The sequence below is a fragment of the Andrographis paniculata genome, unplaced genomic scaffold (assembly GCF_009805555.1).
Source record: "Andrographis paniculata isolate CXL003 unplaced genomic scaffold, ASM980555v1 Contig26END, whole genome shotgun sequence".
Taxonomy (NCBI): domain Eukaryota; kingdom Viridiplantae; phylum Streptophyta; class Magnoliopsida; order Lamiales; family Acanthaceae; genus Andrographis; species Andrographis paniculata.
In genome coordinates, this window is record NW_026137557.1 from 490,752 (window position 1) to 502,721 (window position 11,970).

The 11,970-nt window shown below is 29.5% G+C and overlaps 1 protein-coding gene across 3 annotated transcripts; it reads right to left on the reverse strand.

Moving 5' to 3' along the window:
• Positions 1 to 6,625: 6,625 nt before the first annotated feature.
• LOC127246153 (tryptophan aminotransferase-related protein 2-like) lies at positions 6,626 to 11,756 on the reverse strand. 3 transcript variants are annotated; one of them, XM_051267399.1, is made up of 6 exons: positions 11,458 to 11,756; positions 10,933 to 11,252; positions 8,747 to 9,050; positions 7,595 to 7,875; positions 7,125 to 7,426; positions 6,627 to 7,045 (listed from the first exon to the last, which is right to left on the reverse strand). In XM_051267399.1, the coding sequence occupies exons 2-6, from the start codon at positions 11,193 to 11,195 to the stop codon at positions 6,840 to 6,842; spliced, it is 1,356 nt and encodes a 451-aa protein (XP_051123356.1). In that variant the 5' UTR covers positions 11,196 to 11,252; positions 11,458 to 11,756; the 3' UTR covers positions 6,627 to 6,839. The 3 variants fall into 3 exon arrangements, with proteins under 3 accessions (XP_051123357.1, XP_051123356.1, XP_051123355.1); XM_051267398.1 differs by having other exon boundaries at positions 6,628 to 7,045; positions 11,354 to 11,755; XM_051267400.1 differs by lacking the exon at positions 11,458 to 11,756 and having other exon boundaries at positions 6,626 to 7,045; positions 10,933 to 11,212.
• Positions 11,757 to 11,970: the final 214 nt, after the last annotated feature.

Below are 11,970 nucleotides of genomic sequence, written 5' to 3' on the forward strand. Positions count from 1 at the left end.
TTTTTTTTTTTAATTATTAGTATTATATATATAAAAATTATGATTAATGATCCATTTTAGGGTTTTTCTCTCTCTCTCTCTCTAGGTCAAATTAGAATTTTGGTTAATCCAATTTAGGTATTGACTTGCTAAAGTTGTTTTTTTTTTTTTTTTTTTTTTTTTAAGTAAGGGTCTCATTTGGTGTTTTAGATATGGCTAGCTAATGATATATATATTTGAGAATTATAATGTGTATATATATTGTCATCGATGAAACTTTCAATTGAAAAGAATTAAGGGTTTGTTTTTAGTTTATATTTTATTTTAAATAGTATTTTAAGATTATATTTTGTAAGAAGAAATAATACTAGTATTAATTTATTTAGGATTTTGATTCGAAACCTAAATCAAACAAACTCCAATAATGGAGAGTTGGGTAAGTTTGTTTGGCGGTTTGGATTTTTATTTTTTATTTTTTGGAATTTAAATATTAAAAATTTTAAATTAAAATAGTTGAATATGTAAAATTAATCACTAATATAATATATAAAATAAAAAATAGATATTTGATTTGACGTTGTTTGGAGAATTTTTTTTGATAAATAGTAAAAATCTTGTAAAATTAGATAAAAAAGCACACCCTAAGTTTAATTTGCGAGGTTGATCCATATGAATTTTAGGTTTGATTCATTTATTATTGTTTTACCAGTTTTATATCTGTATATTTTACCCACTATCAATATATAATACCAGTATTCTTATAAAGTTATTGTCGAAAGCAAATAAGACTAGGATATCTTTTCACAATTATCATAACACATATAAACACATATTAGACAAAAACCAAACTTGTTTCTTTAGCACACTATTTTTAAATTTTACTATTATGTTTCTTTTGGTAAGTTTGGTAAAATTTTGGTTTGAATTTGGTACTAAAATAATATTTGATGGGATGTTTTATGTGAGAAAAAAATGTATTTTTTTTTCGAAAAACGCAAAGTCCAAATAGTAAAATTTGAGAAATTTTGAGTAAAAAAACATAAAAAATGTCCAATCAAAGGTTATTTAAATACAAAATTTAAACTAAATCTTCTCGAACCGAACCCAAACAAATATACTCTAAAAGAATGCACTCTTGATATATATATCTCTAGAGCATGAGTTTAGTATCAAGGTAAGCCAAAATTAATTAACTAGGGTTTGTTATTAAGCTTTTTTTTTTTGCATTTTTGTCACATATTCACATCTAAATCATTCTATTGAATATTTATTTCTTCATTTTACATATTATATTCAAGACTTATTTCCATTCAAATTTATATTTTGCCAATATTACTTGATGAGTTAGATATCATTAAAAAATCCATATATATTTAGTGTAAATATATAATTTCATACCATTTTTATTTCTCAAAATATATGTTTGTGTCATTGTGTTGTTTTGTCATATAATTCTAATCATTTCTTGTCTGTACAGCTTTATATCAAATTTCAACTTGAAAAGGGGTTGTAGATAATCCTTGATGTCTGTGTCTGCTCCCCATTTTTTAATAACTTTTAAATATATATATATATAATGTACCACAAACTGCCAATGAAATATACAGTGTAATATTTTATTATATTATTCATTCAATAACTAATTCAAGAAGAACATAGAGAATTTCGAATTTGGAAAAATAAACAAAGAAAAAAACCCAAATAAAAAATAAATAAATATAATCGATGAGATCAGGTCAGGTGTCTGTGTGCAGAAGCACATCAGCAGCAACTTCTTCTGTTTGATCCTTGTCTTCTGCAGGCTTTAGGGTTTTGTTTTATATATTTATGTTTCAATATTTTAGTTTTTTTTTTTTTTGAATTCTTTTTTTTTATATATTATTGATTTTTTTTTTAAAAAAAAATATCATAGTATCTATAATAATAATAATAATACTAATAATAATTAGTATAATAAAGCACAAGGCAACGAACCCTAAATTTGATTGGATGTATTAATAATTTTCATTAGGGGTGGACAAAAAAATCGAACCGAACTGCTGAACTGTTGAACCGAACTGAATCGAATCAAATTTTCGGTTAACCGAGCAAATTCAGTTCGAATACAAACAATGCATATTTGATATTTGCTCGGTTTGGTTCGATTTCGGTTTTTGATATTATTTTCGGTTCGGTTAACCGAACCGAATATATTTATATATTTATATTATTATATTTTAAAATTTATATTAATAATTATATTCGATTTGGTTTCGGTTCGATTACGGTTCGGTTTCGGTTCGGATATTTGAAATATTTGCAAATATTTTAATTTAATTAGAATTTTAATTAATTTTTAATATATTATTTTTTAATTTCGATTTGGTTCGAATTATTTGCAAATATTGCAAATATTTTCGGTTAATCAAAATTTTTTATTCGAATACAGTTCACGATTTCGGGTATTTGTTCGATTCAGTTCGGGTATCAAATACCTGCATATTTACAAATATCCGAACTATGTCTGCCCCTAATTTTCATATGCATATATGTATATAATATTTATCATAATTGATCATATAAATTATTAAATATATAAAGAGTGAGCAAAAACAAGTTGTTATATTTGAACAGTTAAAGCTGGTGTTTTTATAACAAACCCTACCAGGCCATGTCATTCTTTTAGTTAATTTATCTATTTATTATTTATGAAAAATATTATATATCTATAATTACAAAAATAAAAAATAAAAAACTAAAAAAGAAGTAAAAAAGAGTAATTTGATATAATGATATTGATGTAAAAAAAGTGTAATTTTTTTATTTGACAGTAGTTTAAAATGAATTTGAAATGATGCGTTGATTTAAATTTTTATTTAAATAGTATTTTAATATAATATTTTATTAAAAGATAATATATATATTGTGTACGTATTTACAGTGTGTAGTTGTTACTAATTGTGTTTGGTTGGAGGATTTTGTTAAAAAATTTTAGTGTACATTAAGGGTGTGTTCGTTTGATGGATTTGCACGACATTCTACTATTCATTTAAAATTTTCCCCCCAAAAACATCAAATCAAACATTTATTTTTTATTTTTTATATTATACTAAAAATCAATTTTACATTCAAAACATCACATCATCACCTATTTATATCACATCGTACAACTATTCAAATTCAAAATTTTTACTGTTCAAATCCCAAATTAAAATCCAAACCTCCAAACAAACACACCCTAAATCTCTCTCCCCTTCCCCTCATATCATATTAAATCAAACCTTACATTCAAATCAATACTTATTTATATTATATCATTACTTTCGTCCGGCGCTACAGACCATATATTTTTTTTAATGTTTATCTTTAAATATTAATTATTATATTAAAAAGCAGTATAAATAAATAAAAAAAAATGACAAAATATTTCTACTAATAGAATGATATTTGTACAAATATAAAGATATTTTAAATGTTAGGACAATGATGCAGAAGATAAATGTAACTTTAGAGACGCATAGAATAAGTACTTTATTTTTAAATAGATAAAAATATATGCATTTTTATTTTTAACACTACATATTTTTTAGTGGACTGACAAAGTAAAAAATACTCTCCTCGTCCCAGCTAATTTGTCTATTAAAAAAAAAATGATAAATTATATAGGACGAAAAAAATAAAAAGAATGGACAAATTATGTGGGACGAAAAGAGTATATATACATACATGTAAAAATATGTAGTTATTATTTTTCGAATGCGTAAATTATAATTAAACTTAATAATTTACAAATTAAATTAATAAAATTAATTAATTACATATTAGACGAACTAAAACTAATTTAGCTAAAAACAAAAGTATGTACAGTGTAGACAGTTGGGAGCAAAAGGGGATGGGTTTTGCAGAGTAAAATGTTGCTTCTTTTTCAGAAAATAAACAAAACCCTACACACACACACCCACATGTATCTCTGTGTTTTCTATACATACAAATATATATATATATATATATGATGAAAGAATGAGACGAAGCACAGCACATCAATCTTTCCATTACTGCAAAGAACGTATAAAAGAAGCAAAGTTTTGCAGACAATGAAAGATATATCCAGAAGAGGAAAAAGAACACCCCCCCCCCCCACCCCACCCCAACCCCTCGTATATATATATGTGTATGTATATGTATCTATACGTATATGAATGTATAATTAATTTCATTCTGTAGTTGGATTATTTCGTATATATATTCATCACGGGATTCATCTTTAAATTCTTCTGTCTTGGATTTTTCCTCCTGTATAGATTCTTCGGGCTAAAATATCGAGTGTATTCAATTTAGATTTTTTTATTTAATTAAATTTTTTTTAGTAAATTTAAGAAGTTTATAGATTCCATGCATGCAAAGTATGAGACAATTTCTTATTTAGGGTGTGTTTATTTGTGCGATTTGATTTTCGGGTTTACTATTTCAACTTTTTTTTTTTCTTTTAAAAATATTAAATCAAATACATTTTTTATTTATTATATTACAATAAAATTAATTTTTACATTCAAAATATCACATCAATAGATCAAACAACTATTACAATTCAAAATTTTACTATTTAAAATCAAAATCTAAAACTAAAATCTTACAAATAAATACACCGTGTGTTTGATTTAGAAAAAAGTTTTGTCTATATTTAATATTAAAATAATATTTGATAATATGTTTTTTGAGAAAAAAATATTTTTTTTTTTTCGAAAAATGTAAATACTAAATAGTAAAAAATTGGGTGTGTTTGTTTGAGGGTTTGGATTTTGAGTTGAGATTTGAATAGTAAAAGTTTTAAATTTGAATAGTTGTATGATGTGATATAAATAGGTGTTGATGTGATGTTTTGAATGTAAAATTGATTTTTAATATAATATAAAAAATAAAAAACAGGTGTTTAATTTGATGTTTTTTGGGGGAAAAAATAGAATGAATAGTTAAAAATCCAAACAAATCCCTCAAACAAACACAACACTAGTTTGAATTTATGTAATAATAATTTAATGTCATGTTTTATGATAAAATAATATATTTTTATTAAAACAGATTTATAAAAGTATGATTGTACTCCTTCCGTCTACCTCTACGGATCACATTTACCTTTTGCGTCATTGTATTTAACATTAAAAATATTATAATTTTTCGTACAAATGTCACTCTATTAATATTATAAGACATTAATGGAAGTATTTTTGCAATTTTTTTTTAATTTCTATTACGTTTTGATATAATAATTAATATTCAAATATCAATACGCAAAAAATAAATAAAACTCTTAGAACCGGATATAAATAGTACTGAAAAAAACTTTATCATGATATTTTGGTTAGAAAATAAAACTTAAATATAGAATTTTAAATTAAAAAAAAAAAAAAAAAGAATTTGAATATGTCGTTTTAAGAGAATTTTTTTGTTGTTGTTTTTAGAAAGCACAAATATAAATTTCTAAATATAAGTAAGTATTTAATACTAACTCATTACCAAAATGTTTGCCTTGTTTACTTGACTCTTTTGTGATGCGCGTCGGTTAGGACTTTGGTCGGAGATTTATGAATTGTCTCAATTAACATATAAAAATATTATAGATGATATTCTCTTCGTCTCAAAAGTATAGTTTTATTGTGTTGGATATGGTCGGTAAAAAGTAAAAGTAAATGACCTTTTTGCCTTTATGAGTATATTGGTGTAAAAAGTATTGGCAATTGTGTAATAATAATGAAAAAAGTAGGGATAGTTTTATGGTGATATGGTTATTTATGGAAATGAAACTATTATTTTGAGACGAACAAAAATAGTAAACAAGACTATTGTATTGAGACGGGGGAGTGTAATGTAAATAGTTTTATTCGGTCCCATTTTGATCACAAATCAACGCGATCATTTTGATCATGTTTTGTATGTATTAGAGATATCTTTTTCGTAGCTTGTACTTACGCGTATTTTTTAAAACTTTTCTATTACTCTTGTGGACTTTAAAAAAATTGATACTTTTCCCTCGCAAAAATATACTAAAATTTTTTCGACATGTGAGACTTTAATTGATATATATATATATTTTAAGATTTATATATATGGTAATAAAAATATAAAAAAAAAATTATAACATTTTTGAAAAAATAAAATAAAATGGAAAGTAGGCATATTTATAGAACTATGGAGTATTACATTTCGAGTATTATAAAACGGGCCAAAAAACGGGCCCGTTATGTTAGGCCCAAATAAAAGCCTTTCTATTAAAGCCTTGAAAATTTGTGGAAAATTGAGGTATGGATCAGATTTGTTTTCGACAAGACTTAATGTTTTTTAAAAAATAAAAAAATATATATATTATATTAAATATTTATTTTTCATTTAAAATATTATATAAAATTAAAAAGTTTCAAAGTAGAGAAAAGGTGAATGTGTTAGGCCTTAAATTTTATATGGGATAATATAAAATATCAGTACATGTATATATTCATATATTTTAATAATATTAATAAAAAAGTCTATATACAATTTTTAGTAAAATTTTTGAATCACATATCTAAATTTGAAGTTTAAAATGTTGAATTTGGAAGATTGGGATAACTAAATGCATTTAATTTACATAACAAAATATATATGATATGTATTTATTAATGCAAAAATATATTTTAGTATCAAATATCGTTATATTAACGAATTTTATCAATAACAACAACATACTTTTAACTCCTACTTTCACACTATATTAACTTTCAATTTCCAGCAAAATATATCATACTTCAAAGGGAAAAATAATACAATATGAAAAAAACAAATTTTGGAAATATTTACTACAAAGAAAGAACTAGCCAAGAACATCCATGGAAAGATTAGCAAAGGCTCTACCGATCTTTCGACGACGGCAAAGACGAAATAATCGACAATTGCTCAATAAATTTATCGAATACTTCGTCGCGCGGCAACATGCTAATTCGAACGAACTTGTTGCTATCGCCAAAATGCTTCCCGCCTCTCGTTATGATCTTGTGGCCGCGAAGAAAGTTTTCGCAATCATCGATTTCGCCTTCGCACTTGAGCCACGCAAAAGCTTCATATCAAGAAAAAGAAAAATAGCTGAGTATCGAGAGCGCGCTAAAAAAATAGCTGAGTATCATTTATTCACTAACCGGGTTGTGTCGCGAAAGTTCGCCCGCTAAATGCACATTTTTCGGTGGGCAAATCGGGCAAGCTGAAAAGGTTGCTCGCTTTAACGGCATTTTTAAGTTGTTGCCAACGACGAGTCATGAGGTTGTAGTTATGGTCGAAGAAGGCTTCGCTTTCCTTACTAACTTTTTGCTCGTGCGAGTCGCTAATGACTTGTAATATTTTTGCCGCGCGAAGTTGCGACTCTTTGGAAACCCCGATGGTGGTTAGCATGACAAACTCGGTCATTTTCTTGGCGATTTCTCGATCCTTAACAAGAGCCCACCTACAAGATTAAGCTCCGATTAGACAAAGACTTTTGAAAATTTGAAAATAATAAAAAATTAATATTTGATGTGATATTTATTCAGAAGTTGAATAGCGCCAAAAATTCCCTTTCTTCATTATCAAAAATCCGGGGATTAGGGTTTAGGATCTAACGATTTTAGCGTACCCAAGACGAGTGCCGGCATGACCGGTGCTTTTTGAGACGGTAAAGAGCATGATGTCATGATCGGCACGGGAAGATATTGCTGTGTATTGAGGCCAATAATATGCCAAGTCGTGAACTAATGTCCCGTGGTTTTGATTGACTATAGGTTCCCGTGTGAATCCATCCGGATTGTTCGGGGATGTCACTAGTTCGATATAGGGCTTATCGAGCTTGAACTTGCGCGCGTCGCCAGCCCATGTATAGAGTCCCGACTTGAGAAAATCAGTGATCAACGGATACGACTGCAAGCATTTCAATTTGATTAGTCGCATAAAATAATGTCGACGAATAACTTAAACTCAAACTACAAGATCTCAAGATATTGAAAGAGTAATCTTGACTTAAAAAATGCACGGTACGAGAGGAAAGATACTCGTCTTGGCCAGCGCACGAGCAATTAATGATCTTTGGCGTGCGATCGACTCAATCTCACTTGCCCGGTATCTTGCCATGTGCATCATAGCCACATTTCGCAAAAAAAAAAAGAAGAAAGGGCTACAAAGCATTCGGTTTTGTGCATAAAATTTCCGTAAACAATGTGCAACACACTAAGAACTAGAGCTAGCAAAAACTGACACGACACGACAACCCGACACAAAATAATTGAGTTTGGGTCAAAGATTTCAACCCGATTATGCATAAGGGTTGACACGAATCTAACACGATAATAAACGAATCCGATTAGGATTGAGACTCTCTAACTCGAATCCGACACGACAATCCGTTTATAATATATTAATATTAATTAATATATTTATTATATATATAAAATAATTATAATTTAATAGCTCACATATTAATTTAAACTAGCTTTAATTTTAAATAATTCAATCACTGTACACGTTACATTGAACCAACAAAAATAAACCTAACAAGACAAAATGACAAAATAATTAAATCTGAATCAAGAATTTCGACTTAATCATGTATACAGCTAACCACGACCCCGATTAGATAATAAACGGGTTGGGTTAGGGTCGAGTTATTTAACCCCTTTAAAAGTATTAACTCGATACGAATCGATCCATTCTCAGTTCTACTAAGAACCTAGCTAAGGCAATTCAAATAAAATGCAAAAGAACTTCAATCATGGGAATAATTTAGACGACTTACAGAGTAGAACGGCGCAACAGATACAACACTGATTGGCTCGGTAGCATTAGGCGCAGAAAGGGCATAAAGCACTGCTTGGTAGAGCTGAGTCGAGCCGGTTCCAACCACAATGTGGCGATCTTCAGTGGCAGCATTTCCGACCAAATTATGCAGCCGGAAAACAGCACTGGCGAATTCCGGCTCTAAAAACCAACAAATATTACTAACATCCGAAAAATAACTGATGAATTTCCATCCGGGGATCACCACAGTAGTTTTGTCTCCCATTTGTTGCCAATACCTCTCGTACATCGTCGGGTCACCACTGCACATAATTAAATTCATTAGGTCCGTCCACATCAAGTCGGCACAAAACTGCGCCTAATCAATCAACTCGGACTACAAATAAGTCATTCAAATCACTATCGCTCGAATTAATGGTCAATCTAAAAGCAAATTTTCGCGCAAAGACCTTGATAAAGACAGCCTGCAAATCGAACTCCCAAGATAGATCGGACAAAGTTAGAGCAATGAGCTTTAATACCTCAACCGTGACATAACATCGCCATAAAACTGGGATGGTCCCGAAATAAGGACAGTGGTCCTAACCACTGTATTGCGATTCAATGCGGATGATGAGAGGTAGGTATTGAGGACCAAACTCGTCGCCATCATATGACCAAATGATTGGATAAATGACAAGTAAATGTCAGCTCTGCAATTATTCTTGGAACGAATTGACAAGACCCTAAATTGGCTCCAAGAATTTGTGAAAGGGTCAAAAAAAAAAAAAGATCGATTTTCTAGTTCTTGTCTTGCTGTTCATAGGACAAAAGGGGTCCGAATGTAGCGAATGCACAACGCCGGGAAACAACATATTACGAATCTTACGATGCATTTAAATAAAATTAGCATAGAAGTTACAAAAGCTGCTTTTGTGTAACATGAATACTTTATACGAAAAAAAAAAGGTTCCTTGAGACTAACTACTGTCCTATTTTATATTAAGATTTCAAAGCACGAGAGATCAAAGTTGCACAACACGAGATCGATCACAAGTGGAGGAACAAGAGAATTTGTTCGGGACCACCAAATATCGAAATCTCTAATACATATATACATATATATATATGTATATATATAAACACAAGAAAGAATGATGGTGCCGGTCAATGAGGGAATCAAGAAAGACCACCATCCATTGTGCCCTTATCATGTTATGCACAAACTACATCGATCTAACCAAAATGCATATGCCTATCAATCTCTCTATCATCCATTAAGGAACACACTTACAACCAACACGACTAGTCCCTATGTTGTGTGTTTCTTTGGAAATTTCTTCCAATTTTTTACTATTCGGACTCAGCATTTCCCAAAAAAAAAAAAATAATACATTTTTTCTTCTCATAAATTGAGCACGATTAATGCATCCTACTATTCAAACTCATTTAGTACTCATTCAAAGGCTCAAAGCCCTCTCCATTGAATGTGACAAAGAACAAGAACATGATTCATCGAACGGTTTTGAATTGAATTCGACCGGTGGTGAACATCGCCGAAAGGCCCCACAACCCAATACCCCTAGAAGTGTACAAATCTACTCAATCATGGCTCCTTTATACCGAAAAAAAAAAGAAAAGGGAACATCATTACACATGCACAGCTTCAAAGTTCAGATCACCATTTTCACAGATCCACTAATCTTAAGCTTCACTAATCTCATCAGATCTCATAAATTATTGCTAAGTTACACAAAAGTTAGCATCCCCACAAACTCCACTTCACTATAAAGTTAACCATCAGCCATTTCTTCAAGCACACAAATACACACCTTTTCGCCTAAACTATCAAATCAAATATTTATTTTTAACCTAATATGCAAGAAAAAAAAAAAAAAAAAAACCAATTTTTAAATCAAATAGCTAATTTAATTCAAAATTTTACTATTTTCAAACTCCAAATTCCAACTCCAAATTCCAAGAAGAAAATCTTAAGTCAAACCCCACGAAATTTCTTCTTCAAACAATATATAATATTTAAACTAAAAATGAAAGTCAAACCAAACAAACTTCCTTAGCAAACAATTGTTTTTAAAGTAAGATTGAAAAACATAACGGGCCCATTTTTAAAATTTTGTTTTCAATCAAACAAGAACTTGAAAGGCAAAGAAAGGAGTGGAGAGATATTGAAGCAGAGGAACTTACTGATCAAGATCAATAACTTCATCAAGAACAGTCGAAGAAGATGAAGATGAAGATGAAGCCTTAGAAGCTTCTAGAAACGTCCTCTTCCCAAGATGGGCATCTCTTTTAGCATACAAAGAAGCATTCTTGCCCTTATTTTTGAAGGTGAACACATCCTGTGGCTTTCGATTCCCGTTGTAATAATAATCTCTGTACAGCAACCCCATGTTCAAAGCCAAAGAAATCACCAAAAAGTGCCCTAAAATTATTCTCCTCAACTCCATCCCCAAATCACCCAAAAATCTCTAACCACAAAGACTCCTCTTTTACCAGATCACAACCTTGAAAACCAGAGGGAGAAATGAAAAGAAAGATTAAAATTTTAAAATGTGAATTAAAAATAGGCATAATGATGCATGCTGTAATGAAATTAATTTCTTACCCAACAGATAAAAGGAGTGTGTGTTTGAGTGAGTTTGTTCGATGGAGGAAGAAAAGCATGGCCTGTTTTCATGCATATATGCATTCACATCACATAAATGATACCTGCGGAATCTTAAAAGAAATCCCACTTCTGGAGGCTCATATAGATACGAGAATCTCCCAAAGATTTTCTCATCAAATCCACCAAGTTTAGACTTTTTCTTCTTTTTTTTTTTTTTTTTTTTGTTTTGGTAGGGGGAAGAGGGTTTTAGAGTAGTGAAGGGGTGAGGTCAAATGGGCCAAAGATTGAGGAGGGTTTTATTGGGTAAAATGTTTGGCAATATATATATATAATAGAGAGAGAAAGGGGAAGGAGAGAGAGAGAGATTCTTGATACAGTAATACAGTTTGACCGGCGGCAATGGCTCCCAGGAAGCAAGAGATTGTGGTGCAGAGATATTTATAGCCACGTTTATGACTACTTTTTTTTAAAAAATTATTTTCGACTTTATTTATTGGACAGTGATATTATGTTAATAGTTGAATTAATGTTGTGCTTTTGGTTTGATTTAGTAAAAACTAATTTGAATTTGATATTTATATAATAATATTTGAAATTTTATGGTCACTAGTCAC